Below are 15,719 nucleotides of genomic sequence, written 5' to 3'. Positions count from 1 at the left end.
CAAGGAGCCCTATCACCTTACCTTAGCAGCAAGCAGAAGGTCTGGTGTTATGAAACACTCATCTTGAAAAGCAGATTTCAAGAATTAAGGCCCAATTTTGACAAATTAAAAGAGCAAAAGGAAACTTCCATATTACCTTGTTGAGATAAGTAATACCTAGTCCTCTTTACAAACCTCTCTAGGTTTCACATCACTTATCATCAGCGACTGTCCTCAGATGAGGAATTTAAAGGCAAATAGATCGTACTTGTCCACGTTATTTTCTCAAGCTAACCTTTCCTTTAATGACAAACATGCTTCAAAATAAAGAAATCCCACGTGTAAATAGAGTTAAGCCTTATTATTGAGACATGGAAGGGAACATGAAACTTAGATGGGCTATGTGCTACCACTGGAAGAATAAAAATGCCCATTTAATGAACAAACTGCCCCAAAGACACTCCTATGTCTGCTTCCTGACCCTAAGCAGACGGGGAAAAAATCACAATAACCTCACGACAATGAGTCCAGAGGCCCAAAGTGCAAGTCAATTATCCTACAAGACAAGACAGTGAGAGAAGAGAATGAGCCCCATCCCTGCACCGTTCAAGGCCAGGCTGGACGGGGCTTGGAGCACCCTGGTCTAATGAAAGGTGTCCCTGCCCGTGGCAGGGGGCTGCAACTGGATGAGCTTTACGGTCCCTTCCACAACCCGACCCGCGCTGCGTTTCTAAGCGCGGAGGGAAGGGCGGACCTGGCTGGGGTTACAGAGCCCAGCGCAATCGCAGCCCGACACCGCCGCCAGCCGACGGGAGCGCGGCCCCGGCCCAGCGGCACGCCGAATTAGTTTTAGTTAATTAATTAATACAACTCGCTATTGAGAACACGGCTGTCCCCGGTAATAAAACTACGCTGTCAATCGCCTTATCAGCTGGCCAGCGTCAGAACCATGGACATATATCCCAGGGGGAGAGAGAGTGCAGGAGCGATCGCTGCTTCCCGGCAGCTCGATCCTGAGACGCGCACACACAACACGCCACGAAACGTGAGTCATCATCGGCGGCTGCGGAGACACCGCACAACTTCCCACGGCCGGGAAAGTCACCTGGAGACGGGAAAACAGCTTCAAACTCACAACGGGAACCCCCAGCAGCAAATTATCCATTAAACCGTGTCAAACACGCCCGGTGCGGCGCAAACCCGGTGAGACAGCACTCCTACGGCCTACAGAAAACCATGGCAATCCAGGAAACGCTACACCCAAGTGCAGAGAGCACGGAACGGGAAGGGGGGAGGGAAAAATCATCACTTGTCTCGCTTCAGAATAAGAAACACAGCCCGGGTATGTAAAGCAGTTGTGTGGTTTGGTTTGGTTTAGTTTTGATATGACGTCCGAAAACGTTGGACCAGCGATAAAAGCAAAAATGAAACTCACATTACTGCTTCTTTCAGAGCAGAGGAACAGAAAAAAGAAAGCGTTAACAGCACACACACACCCCAAAAATTTCCGAGTTTCCTTTTATCGGAGCAGGGATAAAACCCGATATAAACGCAGTTTTATTCCTGCTCGTATCCGAAAACGCAGCAGCGCGGAGCCCCGCACCTCCCTGCCATGATGAATCATGGTCGCTCCCGCACCGAACGTCCCCGCAGCCTCACCTTGAAGTTGCTGGAGTTGACCCATGTGGTCAGTTCGTCGATCACCTTGTCCAAGCGCTGCAGGTCCTGCTCCACCTCGGCGCAGCGCGCCGGGTCGTTCAGGTACTCCAGCAGCTCCTGCCCGACCTGCATCCTGCGGGCCACGTCCTTCTGCTGTACCTGCTCGCAGAAGTACTCCAGACCGCCCGGATCCATCCTCGCCCGACACGGGAAAAGTTTCTTCGCAGACGAGAGGAGCCGCCCGCCGTCAGCGCCGGGAGCTGGGCCCGGGCAGGGCGGGGAGGGGACGGGACGCGCTCGGCGGTGCCGGCAGGGCCGCTGCCCTCACGGGGCCTCCCCTCGCCCGCTGCGCCCCGGCCCCGCGCCCGCCGCCCGCGCCAAGTTACAAGAGGAAGCGGCCTCAAGCTGCGCCGGGGGGGGTTAGATGGAGATGAGGAAAAGTTTCTTCACGGAGAGGGTGGTCAGGCATTGGAACAGGCTGCTCCCAGCAGTGGGGGAGTCACCGTACCTGGAAGTGTTCGAAAACCCGTGTAGATGAGGCCCTCAGTGACATGGGCTCGTGGTGTACCATCCTTCCGTCTCTGACACCAGGGCTCCCATGTAAACAATTCAGGGAGGTTTTTCTCTCATTATTTTCCCCAAACAGAATTAGGTTTTTGCTAATGCAGATTCCTAAACTGCTGCAGTTAAGCAAGTGCCAGATTTGGAGCCAGAAGAGGGTGTATGGGGGAGAGGAGGGTTGGTGGGACCCCTGTCAATGGGAGCCATTATGTCATGGAAGCTTAACTTAGTTCCAAGTTAGCACACTCTGCCTGTTTCTTCCCTCATTAATCCTGACACTGGGGAAGGGTGAGTGTGCGGCAAAATGAGGAGCTCCCTTCATTCGGCTGCAGGAATGAATATACAGGTATAAACTATATGGGTGTAGAGGTATAAACTATATGGGTGTAGAGGAATAAACTATATGGATATACAGGTATAAACTATATGGGTGTAGAGGAATAAACTATATGGGTGTAGAGGTATAAACTATATGGATGTACAGGTATAAACTATACGGATATACAGGTATAAACTATATGGATGTACAGATATAAACTATATGGATATACAGGTATAAACTGTATGGATGTACAGATATAAACTATATGGATATACAGGTATAAACTGTATGGGTGTACAGGTTTAATCTATAAAGATATACAGGTATAAACTGACTGAGGAACCATGCCTGCAAACTGCAGCTTCAGAGCAGTGTAAACCAAACTAAACCGGTGTTAGAATGGTCTTGCTTCTCTCAAATCCCATTTTCAGGAATTCTGCCCTTCCATTCTGTTCTGTGTGCTGCTATCTGGGTGAGTCTGCAGAGGGCTGGCTCAGGGGGTTCATCTGACAGAAGAAGAAATCTCTATCCACAGGCATAGCAGAAAGCAGGGCCACAAGTGGCCTTCTGTTGATTTTGGTGTGGTGTGGCAAAGTCAGGATCCCACGCTTGGTTGGTCCCTAGGCATTACAATAATGAAGATGGTTTAAAAGGTTGCTATTAAAAGATTGTTATGGTTTAAAGCAGGAATTTATGTATGGTACTTCAAGCTTATTGTAATTTTACAAAAAGATTATGAACTCATCATGTTTTCACAATGGATTTTCCTGTGCACATCTAAAGAACCGTCACTTTGGACGGAGCTGAATACTTCTTGTCCTGTGTGTGCAACAGCATTTACTTGGTATGGAATTTTCTTTTATTGAAAATGGCACTCAAGAAACCACTGGAAAATGAAAAATTTATGCTAAAAAGTAAAACTACACTTTTACATTTTTTTTAGTGCAAGTTTAGAAAGTAAACTTCTTGCTATGAAAGTTTTAACAGTGACTTTGATCTAGCAAGATTGGCTAAATACAAGAGAACTGAGTAGATGATACTGGACTCTTGGAGTATCAAGAAATGGTTTCCAAACCACCAAACTTTCTGGAGAAACAAAAACCAAACCAAACAAAAATCCCTCAGTGATTTAAAAAGGACCTTTCATTATAGTCCAAGTTAATGTCAATCTCTTCAGACAGAAAATCCTATGCAAAAAGAGGGGGTTAATCTCATGGTACTGGCTTTTCTCTTGATTCAAAGAGGCAATCTCTTGATTCAGAGATTCATACACTGATGAGGGAAGCTAATTGCTGTGACTAGTGTTGAAGCTGAGGAGAAGGATAAAGTATAAGACACGCACTTGAAATGCTGAAACTATTTTGTCAACCCAGAAACGGCACCACAAAGCTATGTAAAGGGCAAAAAGCCATGCTGGGATATGTGGCTTTTTTTTTTTTTTTCCTTCCATGTTTTCTTTTTCTTAGAAAACACACAAGAAAACAACTGTCTCCCTGTAAAATCAGAGGTTTCAGCTACTGCATTTCTTCCTGTTACTACCTGCGGTCCCTAGTGCTTTTACACTGTGTGAACACTGATACAACGCTGCAAAATCTGTAGCCGTTTTTAGCATGAGGTGTTCTGATAAGATCAAGGCATTTTCCTCTGAAACCCTAGCACTGAGAAGAAAAAAGTTTCCTGTGGGATCAGTAAATGTTGGTTGATGTTTTTTCCTCTGCAAACAAACAGCATTTTGATTGGCAAATAAAGCTGCTGGATGCTTGTTTCTTCTAGCAGGGCAGGAGTAGTGCTGTAATGTTGGGTCTAGAGCAGCCCCCAGCTTGGACCAAGATCAGGGTTTGCAGTTAGATGTTCTCACCAAGTCCTAATGGACTCTGTACCTTGGGATGTGGGCTAGGCTCCAGAGAGAAGGCATTTTTGTTCAAAGATCTTTTAAAGCCTCTTATTCTCAGTTAAGGAGATTTCTTCCTTTGGAATGCAATCTTCTTTTTGATATGCAAGCATGTGAGTGTAAATCCACTACTCTTGTGTATTTGTACAATGTGTAATATTTTGTAGAGCAATTAAGCCCTGTAACTGAATGCAGAATGAAGATTTTCTTTGGTCTTTTTGATATGATTTGCTTGCTAGCAACCAGAGGAGTTACAGCAGGAGCTGAGGTACACAGCACTAATCCAGTGAGGCACTTTTCCGACCTGAACTGCACACCAAACCTGTTTCTACACCCCCATCTCATACAAGGGTGCTGCACAACAATTACAGGTAACATCCTGTGCTGAAAAAGGCTAAAATCCTACAGAAAAACAGGCTGGGGAGGGAGAGAGCTGTGCTTGTCCTTCCTTGGGCTGTGTTTGAGGCTCTGTTTCTATCTTCTGTCCTTTCCTAATAGTAGCTTTTACAGGCCTAGACCTTGTGCAACCCACTTACGGATCTTTAGCAGACCTGTCAGTCATTCCAGCAGAAAAGTCACTTCCACAGACAGACTTCCCCTCCTGAAAAGCCCTTCCTGCACAAAAGATGTAATCCTGTCACTGAAAGGACCATAAAAATCCCTTAAATCCCCTCTGATGAAAGCGTCTTTTTATTACAAGTAGCAAGTGCAGACCATAATAATAAAAATAGAGTGAATTTAAACATGAGTCACTTGGAAAGTTCCCATAAACTGCTGTAGCCTAAGCTGACACAAGAAATCTGTGAGAAAGTTGCGCTTGCATTCCTGCTGGATTCCTCAGCAGCCCAGCCGGCACTTTGCATCGTGTTCCACCCAGGAGGCTTGAGGGAAATGCTCAGGCTGCATCTTGGAGGTGGTGTCCTTCAGTCATATATCACCTCCTCTTAATGTGCTCTGCAGTAACCATAGGCCTTTGTGTGTGTGCAGGTTGGTCATCAGTATGTTGAGGCTTTTCTTAATACTGTCAGGAGGTGAAATCCTGTCATGTTGGGCTAGTTTAAGCAGCACTGTGGCATTTTTGTGTGTGCTGCATAGGTATCTATTTTACATCTTTCCTAACATGCATTGTAGAAGGATGACGTATATCTTTTCAAGCTGAATTTATCACTGTTGATAACTTTTAAAAATCATTTTAAAACCTCCCTCTGCAATAATTAATAGCAGATGAATGAAATAATACATATTTCTTGAATTCACAATGGAATGTTCCAATAATGATGTTGAAATGCGTGTACCAAGCTAGCTGAAGTATTGCCCTTTTTTCTCACAAGGCCTTAGAGATGCAACTCGATGTAACTATTACAAATGCATTCAGTGAACTCCGCTACAGTTTGGCTTGTGCCGTGGTTGTTCTTGAAATTACACATTTAATCTGGATCGCTTTCATATACTTACTTATAAACCAGAGGTTGAAATCAGTAGCCTGGTATTTTTCTTGTACGTAGTCAATTTGATGACTGAAGAAATGGGCCATGAGGTGGGTCAGGCTGGAGCCCCATTACCAGCGTACTCTAGGGTCTTAATTTGTCCTTTACTGTCAAATGTGTTTTAACATGTAGATACTGCAATTAAATAATTCATCCTGATAAACCTTTTATGATTCATTTGCTAATTTTCTTTATATGTGTGACACAGAGAAGGAAGAACAAATTAAAAACTATGGGTAATGAAAAAAACAGTAATAACAGGTCAGGAAAATAGAATTAATGTGTAAGTGGCCTCTTCCCTTTTATCGCTAGTCTATCCTGTCTGCTGTAATCACTCAAAGCACTGCTACCTAACGTGGTATCCTTTGTGTCATTTTTGTGGCAGAGATGTTTCTCTCTCTCCAGTGCTATACATATTTTAGCTGTGGTTTGTTAGGTCAGTGATTGCATGGTTTGTGCAGCAGGTTGGTTTGCTAGACCTTGATTAATTATGTTTTCGTATCTTTAAGCGCCCATGGTAGGGTATGGTATGTCAGAGTTCCGTGTAAAACCTTTGCAGAATGTTGCTCTGTAACGATTTTGTGTCTTGCTGGAAAAAAATTGGGATGCAACAGCTCAACATAGCAGTCCATCAGTACAAAATGTTCTAAGTTGTTAAACATAGGAAACTGATTAAACTTTTAGTTAAAATACCTATGAGAGCTGTTTTTATATCAATGCTATTACCTTTGTATTGTCACGCTACTGTTTGTTGCAGAAAAAGGATCCAAAATATCTGATTCACTTGTCCTGAAAGATACAAACCGGTGAGCACACTGACGTGTGGCTGGTGAACTTTGCCCTTGGACTGGCAGAATCTCCGTTCCTGCAAAACAAGCCATGGCATTTTCATTATCTGCAAGAATCTTATGAGGCAGGGAATGCACTGGGAACATAAAAACCCTGTAGGAGGGTGTCCTTCACGTGGCACAGAAACAACTCCTCAAACCAGGTGGTGTTGATACCCATCCCATAGCAGTGCAGGCACTGCCCACACTTAAATAGAGCCCACAGCTCCCTTGCTTGGGAATTAGAAGGGAAAGGGGAAAACACATGTGATGTGATCTGTTGGTGCCTTCTTTAACTTGCCTTTTCTCTGTAATGCAAGCCCTGCTATAGACAGGACCAGACCCGGCAGTGCTTTACCAATGGAGTAACTCCTGCATCACCAGGAAGGTTTTTTTCCTAGAAAAAGCAGCTGCAGGGCTCTTCCTCAGGAGAAGAATAAAGTTTTCCTTACTTTCTTATAGTCGAATGCATACCTAAAGGTACAGACATATAGTTTAAAACTCCTTTTTCATAAAGAATTGGGTGTGTTTACATTTTGGGATTAAGCTGAGTTTTTTTGGATGTTGCCTTATTTTCGCATGCTTTTCCTCTATGGGCTGAAAAAACTTAACTCGTTTGGCTGTTTGAGAGCTCCCTCTCGTGGTAAAACTGCCCTGGAACAGGGAAAGTGTTCCGGTCCAAAGGCACGGAGTTGAAACTCCACCTACCTTCTCTGTTACGGATAGAAAGAAGCCAAGCCAGCCGTTAACACAAGCCATACTTTTTCCTTGTCTGCCCCCCCTTTTCACATAGAAGCCTACTGGTTTGGATGCAAATACCAATTGGTGTTTGGGAGGAATTTCTGTAAATGAGTATGCACATGAAAAAATGAAGCGTTCATCTATGTTCTACAAAACCAACAAGTCACAGATGGGTTTAGTTTTTGCCCTGTAAAGAATAAAGTACTGTCCTTGTCTAGAATAGTTCAGAACCTCTGCTGGGGTTGGTGGTGCTGAAGGTGCAGTATAAAGCAGACTGTACCCACCATGGCCACCACCAGCTCTGACCAAACACTGCTATTATGGGTCCAGCCAACATTCCTTAGAGCAGTGTTATGAATTTGGAGTCCCTGTCTTCCCACTGGGGGAAGAGTCTGGGGAACTATTTCACTATAGACAGATGAAGAGAAATACGTCATTATACAGGCAACAGTGGAATATAACTTATTCTCTACAAAATCTCAAGTAACACCATGCAGCTTTGTGGCAGCAGAAATGAAGTCTTCAATCTGCTTTGAGCTGAGTAACCAACAGTATCTGTGATGCCTCGACCATGAGTCCCCCTCTTTTTATTTTTGATACTGCATGACTCAGAGCAGAAAGATTCTTGTCATCACTGCCAGCATGTACAGACAATAACCAGCCTATTTAGAAGTCATTTCCCATTGGAATAAACATTGCTGCATCCAGGTGTTCTGCACACAGACATATCCCATGCTATGGGTTTTCCAGAGTATGTATATACATGTATATATATACCCAGAGGTAAGTGTGGAAGTGTTGGTGCTCACAGTGAGGGCTAACCCTTCACAGTCTCTGCGATGGTGTCTGAGCTGTCCTCAGTACCCACCTGTCATGTTTTAAGCCCAGCCGGTAACTCAGAACCATGCAGCCACTCACTCAACTCTTCCCCTTCTTCCCCCACCCCGCTCCCATAAGGGTCGGGGTGGAGAATGGAAAGGTGACTCCCATGGGTTGAGATAAGAGCAGTCAAGTAACTAAGGTATAACACAAATCACTGCTGCTACCACCAATGATAATAATGATAAGGGGAATAACAAGGGAAGAGAATATAAAACTAAAAGGGGAAGAGAAAACAATAAACACAAGTGATGCACAATGAAATTGCTCACCACCTGCCGACTGATACCCAGCCCAACAGGAGCAGCGATCTGAGCCTTCTGGGTAACTGCCCCCAGTTTCTATACTGGGCATGATGTGCTGTGGTATAGAATACCCCTTTAGCTAGTTTGGGTCAGGGGTCCCATCTCTTCTTCCTTCCAGCTTCCCATGCCCCTTCTCACTGGCAGACCATGAGACTGGAGAAGTCCTTGGTCAGAGTAAACATCACTAAGCAACAACTAAAAACACTGGTGTTATCAGCATTGTTCTCAGACTGAAGTTGAAAACACAGCACTGCACCAGCTACTAAGAAGGAGAAAAATGACTGCGACTGCTGAACCCAGGGCACCACCCCATGGGTGTCCCAACAGACACCGCAGAAGTGGAGAACACACACAAGTGAGAGCCACTGGCTGAGCATCAGACAGAACCAGACTTTCAGCTAATTCCATTCAGATACCTGCTTATGTTAATCACGTTAAAGTAGTTTAAAAGCCATTCCATAGCCTCATCCTTTTAGAAGGACAAAGCTGAACAGCCTCAGCTAAAATAGTATCAGTGTAGTGACCAGCTGCTTTTTTTGTGTCATAAACCAACAGTCTTCATTCTTAGGTCTCAACAATGTAATTCTTCTTCATGGATCCTACGTCAAGAAGATGTTCCAGATGTTCACCATCTGGGATCACTGCAGGGAGGACCGCAGAGAGAACAAGGCAAGTCCCCACTCCAGCTCCGTGTCTGACCTAGTGAGGTACATGACCTGAGCACAGGTAGCTCCAGGCAGGGGCTATTCCTCAAGCGGAATTCCTGGCAGCTCCCTCTCACCCACCAGCTCTCCACAGGGTCTGATCCACAGTGATCTGCCAGCATTCCCTCAGTGCTGGCCTCCAGCATAGCCAGTCCCATGCTACTGGGGGCTGCACCCCAGGGCCTCATACTGGGGTTTAATTGTCTGCTTGCAGTCTCTGATTTGCAATTACAGGTTTGCAATGTGGTCTCTGGTTGCAATTAAAATAAACTAATTTCTTACCTCCATATATACCCCCTGGTTTCCTGAAGTGTAAAACCCCATGCTGCTTGCTTTATGTGTATAAGAACAGCAGTGTTCTTTTGTCTTAATGCTTAAACACCTGGTACTGGATGTAGCAGAACTTGTAACCCACTTCTGTCACAAAGCTACGTAGTGAAGGAGGAGTAAGAGCAGTAAAACCAGTCCATCTGAACTGCAGATTTGACATGGACCTGCATGACAACATCTACAATTTCAACAGAGTTTGATTTTCCACCCACAGCTCTCATTCATGTCTGTGGTTTTGCTGTGGACCATTGTAAGCCTAAGGACTAGTTCCAAAACTTCAGCTCTAGACTCAGGTTGAGATTCAGAAATCCAGGAAATCCTGTTAGGATGAGGCATAGTGTCAGTCCTACCTAAGCACAACTGAGTGCAGGGAATGTTGCTGAAGTATGGACCTCCGGAGTATGCCCAAAAATAGGAAGGAAGCACATCTTGGCAATGGCTGCAATTCCTCACATTTATCAATGCAGTCCTGGGGCATGAGGACATGTTCAAAACCAGTATCCAGTTATGCGTATTTTGGGACAAAAAAATTGAGACATCCTTCAGCAGAGGGTAAGAACATAGTGTTCTCCCAGCCTCACACTGCAGGCTGCTCCCAGGCCACCACAGGGATGTCCGTACCCAGGGACACACTGTAGGATATACACATATTCTGTGATTCAGTGATGAAGAAATCAGACCTTTTGGCTTTGAGAGCATTTTCGAGTGCATATTTATGCAACCTTCTGTGCTTAAAGATGTGTATTTGTGCAAACTAAAAGCCCCCTCTCCGGCATCACGTCAGGAAGCGTGGTATTTATGGAGTTACGTGACCATTTTGTTTGAGGAGTGTTATTCAACACCAAATACTTTTGCTGTTCTGACTAGGGCAAACTGTAGCCAGAGTCTGTCCCAGTCAGCTCCAGGGTGGTGCTGGGCAGTGCTTGGTGTCCAGGGGGCATGGCTGGAGGAAGGCCTGCGGCTGCAGGTGAAAGTCAGCGTGAAAACAGGTACAGCTGCTGTGGCTGTGCTGGTTGACCACCAAAATTGCTTTCACTGTAGGTGCAAGGCAGACTCTGGCTCCAACTAGCTCAGACCTCCTCTCTTCCATGCTAAGAAGGATCATTAATGAAAATCCAAGAATACAATTATCACAAAAAGTTTTCCTGAGCCATAGTTGTGTCCATCAGTCATGTGAGTATTTAATCCAGTGTTTTTCCATCAAAAGATGCACACTGTATCTCGCAGATGTGGGCAAAGGCTATGTGGTCACTGCTTGAATCCAGGCAGCCATTATCAGCTTTAAGATGTGTCTGTGATCTCTTTCTATAAGCACATGAATCTCAGCAGGTGTTTGGCCTGAAGGGCTGTGCAGCAGTTTCCTTTGAAGAGGGATCCATCCGGATCTCAGCATACAGGTTTGGTAGAGAACTGTTACAGACATTTTGACTATTTCCAGCATTAATTCAGTTTAGCTGCCACTACTCCTATTTAATGTACCACCATTAGAGTTTCATTGCAGATTGACTTTCTTTCCATAACCACTAATTAGCAATTGGTTTTATGAGCCCTGTTTTTATTCCCACTCTGTCAGTGGGAGAAAATACAAGTCCATTACACAATAAAATCTGACTTAATGTCAGATGTGTTCTGCTCTCTGTGTTTTATTTCATGTGTCAGTGGTAATAAAGCAGAGAGCTGATCCTGCAACAAGGAGAAAATCCAATATTAAATTAACACAGTACAGCTTTGCGCAGTAAAGACAGTGAGAGATGGACTTTGTCAGCGTGGCAGTTGCAGTTGGTAGTAGACTGAAGAGATAGGCTGCTCCTCTCAGGAAATAAGTCAAAAGCATGGCATGAATATTATTCTTTTCTGCTTTATCTTGTGCCTATTAAAAATGAGCTTCCTATCACTTCTGTCAGTAACCCCTGTTTATTTAGGCAGTGCTGAAGGGTGAGGCTGGAAATGTGATTTACATGGTAATGGTTTTTAGGTTTTTTATCCCCCTCTAGCAGTGAATGTTTAGAAGGGAGAAGAGCATTTTGTCCTGGACAGTCACTGTTGTGGGTTGTACCCTCTGGCTCGGGCTGCACACTTACAAAGGCTTCTGCTCTGAGAAGTAGTTCTGGTGGGGCTCCAGCAGGGATCTCTGCACCGTGCTGTACATGAGTGACCTGGACACTTCCACATATGTTCAACCATTAGCTCTTTACAACCGCATGCTGCTTCAGACAGCAGTTTTGTATTGGCCTGTAGGGTAACTCATGCAGCTGTGTCCTTCCTCTGCAGCACTGACACCACCACAAAATTGAGACAGTGTCAGACAGCTCAGCTCCTTTCAGGTGCAGGGCAGAGCAGAAAGCTAACACAAAAAATCCTTACTTATCTTCGTTCTGAAGTTGCCACAGGCCAGGTAATTCCCTGGAAAAACTCCAGCTACCCTAAGAGTGGCCCTACCTGCTGTTTCCCATTGGACTTTTCAGCACAGAGCATGACAAGCACTAGAAAACATCTCGGCCACACCTCAGGCTCCTTTCATGCATGGACAGATCTGCAGCTAATACTACCAGCCCAGTAACTGCTTCATTTGTTGGGGAGACCTCTTCTGGTACGGGTGTTCTTGGGAATGTGGGGAGACATGAAAGGGGAAAGACAGGGACAGCTAATGGCCACAGCATGAATGAATTCTACCAAACCAGAACCTCCTGGTTCGTCTGGTTCTGGCATGAGGCTGCTTCTGGCAGATAACTTCTCTAGTATATTCAGGATAGGCCTATTAATAGATGATTGCTTCACTTATTCTCTAATTTAATTTACAAAGTGCTCCTAAATCTATGCACAGACCCTTGTATGCACCTGAGCTTGGTGCTTCTTCACACGTATCCATCACCTCAGCCACAGCCCTCCATTCTTTACAGCTTTCCCATTCCATTTCCTAAAGTCACCATGCTTAATTCCTCCCTTTCCCTGCATATAATCATGCAGGGCTAATACGCCATTTTCAAACATGGTTCATTATTTTGTGTGAGTGTATGGGAAAACAGGAGGGGAAATGAGTCTGAGCCAACTTTCTGCTTGTCACTGATGAGATAAGGTGTCAGCACATCATGGCCCAAGAATGCAAATGACTGGGTACAACTACAGCACTTCTGAAAGAGAATTCTGGTGAGCCTTAAGTTTTCATCTTTACCTTCACTCTTAACAAAGAATCCATCACAAGCGAAATTCCTCATCTCTCACTGAGCTGTGTTTTGGGCACCTATTTTGATGTGCATGTATTTAACCTTACATGAGTTTTACGCGGCGATGGCTCCCGTTGAATCACTGCATACATTTATGGCCAATAAAACACTTCAGTAATTCCCATATAAACACTAGGTACATTCAGTAAAAAATCACACTGTGTCTTCTATATAGTAAAGAAAAACTTCTTTAGCTGCTTCACCCTTGAAAACAGGTATCTCATTAATCACTGATAAACTGCACTGCCAAGCAGGTAATACTGCTGAGATGAACATGGAAACAATGACAGTCGTGAGGAGGAACAAAACATGCCATGGGAAAATGCACTGAGCTGCTCGGGTTACTCAGGTCCAGCTTAGCAATCCCCAGCACAGGGTTCTTCAGCCCTGCGAAGAGTGGAGGAAGCAGATGTAGAAACAGGGGTACAGAAGGGATACTCAAAATCACAGGCCTGGAAGTGGATAGACACATGCACATCTGGTGTTACAGGAGCACGAAGGATTCTGCCTGTAAAGCAGTGGTCAGTCTTTGCTTCTTACTCTGTGAAATGCACTTGCTGTTCTAGAGTGATTCCAAGGACACTTTAATGTCAGTTATGCCTAGTCATTGTCACACTCCTGCTGAGTACTGTATCATCAGGGACAGCTGATTGCAGAAGTGACCGCTGAGATCAGCCTGTCCACGCTTGCATGGAGAACGGATAGTAATTAAGTGTTTATTTAAACATAATAGTTGAAGCAGGAATATACTATCTCAGGTTCTTTGAAACATCTGATCTGTATATGTCAACATCTCTGAGAGGAACCAATGTTAGATTGCTGGGCATGCTGGTTTAAAAGGAACATGACGTGACAGTTCATAGCAGTCAGTGTGAATGGAAGGGTTGTGTATACAAACCAGCTGAATGTTTGATCTCACAGAAGGAAGCATCAGTTAAGAAAAGGGATTTCTTTTCCCCCTAAGAGCGACTCATTACAAAAATCTCAGTCTGTGTACACGGCAATGAGAACTTCCTGGAACTTCAGAGGGAAGGGCAAGCAGAGCAAACTGAGGATTCGTGAAGCAGGCATTAGGGATCACCTCCTGAGCTTGTAGAACTTAATTTGTATGCAAAGTTCCTTACAGTAGCATTTTAGGCACTGGCATTAGTCAGGCCATGTCCAGATACTTCATGCCAGGATGAATCATGTTTGACAAACAGTGCACTGAAATCTGCCCCGATTTGTATAGCTTTTGCAGAGGTGTTGGCTGAAGTGCAGCCTCATAACACAAACTGGTTGGCCCAGTGTCTCCCAAACTCTTCCCTTTAATGTCTGAGTCAGACCTGTGATGTCCTACAGATGTCCTACCACAATGAGAAACAACTTGTTCCACAGTTATCTCCTTTGGTGGAAAGAATAAAAATCATTAGAAGGCATGTATTGTAAAAAAGCCCTTGATCAAACCATCCTCTCCTCTTTTCTGTGCAGAAGCACGCTGCTGATGCTGGGTTTGTTGCCTGCTCTCACCACATTTGCTCATATACAGCAGGAGAACGATGAAGTAGAAGATTAAACCACACTTTTTGCATCTCGCTTTTGCAGCCTGCCCTGGTGCATGTTTGTCTGTCGTTTCCCCTTTGAACATTGCAAAGCAAGCATTTTGAGGAGGAATCCTCTGGCAGTGTTGCCAGCAAATCCTGTGGCCATCTCTTTATCCCCAAATGTTTGTGGTCAGACCAAACTTTGCAGAAGAGCTGCCCCTAATGGCGCCTGTTACATTATGCAGTGGAGACTTGGTTCTGATTCCTTATGTTCGCAAGATAAAACCCTCCTATCATGGACAAGTTCAGCAGCATGACACGACAAGCCTCACTGCTGTCAGCAGCAGGTTCCCTGTGTTGTTATTAGAGGTGACCCTCTGAAAGCCCAGCAGTACTTGCATAAAGGAGATGTTTTGAACTGGGAAAGGTCATCAGCCGCTCCATCAATTGACCATGGCACAATCCCGAGCTCAGGCTCTTCCATCTTTATTTGATCTTTCCTATTTTTTTGCAAGGTCCCAAACTGTTGTGCATTGCAGTGGGCTGTTTCCAGACAATAAGGACCCCAGCTGTTTTTCCTGGACTCTGCTCCTGGGAATGACCTACTCAGCTCCCACACTAGAATGAGAAACCTCAAATTTACAGCTTTTAAATCAGGTCTTTGCTTTTCTCCTTACATACTTGTAATCTGCCTTGGGCATAAATTAGGTCTTGGCCCCTGCTGTCATCTCCCATTACCTCTCCAGCAGTGTGGCTCTCCTCTGTTCAGCAGGTAATGATAAATTCTGCCCCCTGATTGCAACAGGCTTTTATGCGAGAGATGTCACCTGTGTAGTGGCAGTACACACAGTGATACGGACTGGCCCGTATGAGCACGCTAACAGTACATCTGGCTTCAATTCACCTTGGCTCCAAACCCCTCACTTTATGAGTGGGCAGAGCACAGTGTCTCATTGTTCAGCTGAATTAGTGAGTAGGTGGCAAAATACCCCAGCGAGCAGCAAAGGGTTGCACCGCGTGTTTGGGCAGCCACTGCAACAGGCATGCGAGCAGAGGCACATGCCCCAGCACAAGGACAGATGCTTCCTGCCCCACATGTGAGCAATGAGCTCATCTCTGCTGTGGCACACAAAAGGGACAGAATTTATTAGTGTCTTCTCAAAACCCCAGACTGCTTTGTGCAGTGAAGGAGTCCTAGATACTTGAATGTGGACTTACTACAGGCTCTTCTCCACCTGGAATTCTGAAAGTGAAACAGCTCATTGTCAACAGAGAGGATTGGTTAGT

At 45.0% G+C, this 15,719-nt stretch overlaps 1 protein-coding gene across 37 annotated transcripts in view; it reads right to left on the bottom strand.

The window, feature by feature from the left end:
• CLASP2 (cytoplasmic linker associated protein 2) overlaps window positions 1-1,912 on the bottom strand; it is a 123,505-nt gene extending 121,593 nt beyond the window's left edge. For 18 of the 37 annotated variants that reach the window (XM_057431332.1, XM_057431336.1, XM_057431334.1 and 15 more), the window contains exon 1: window positions 1,639-1,911. In XM_057431332.1, the coding sequence (XP_057287315.1) occupies window positions 1,639-1,833 (195 nt within the window). In that variant the 5' untranslated portion in view covers window positions 1,834-1,911. Of the gene's footprint in view, window positions 1-1,638 lie in introns of all 37 variants that reach the window. The other 19 variants (XM_057431340.1, XM_057431346.1, XM_057431341.1 and 16 more) reach the window with 3 other exon arrangements.
• Window positions 1,913-15,719: the final 13,807 nt, after the last annotated feature.

The sequence above is a fragment of the Pezoporus wallicus genome, unplaced genomic scaffold (genome assembly GCF_028554395.1).
Source record: "Pezoporus wallicus isolate ANWC-B61680 ecotype Strahan unplaced genomic scaffold, APGP_CSIRO_Pwel_v1 scaffold_11491, whole genome shotgun sequence".
Classification (NCBI taxonomy): domain Eukaryota; kingdom Metazoa; phylum Chordata; class Aves; order Psittaciformes; family Psittacidae; genus Pezoporus; species Pezoporus wallicus.
The sequence above is the reverse complement of the archived record's forward strand: the minus strand, read 5'-3'. Positions and strand labels throughout refer to the sequence as shown.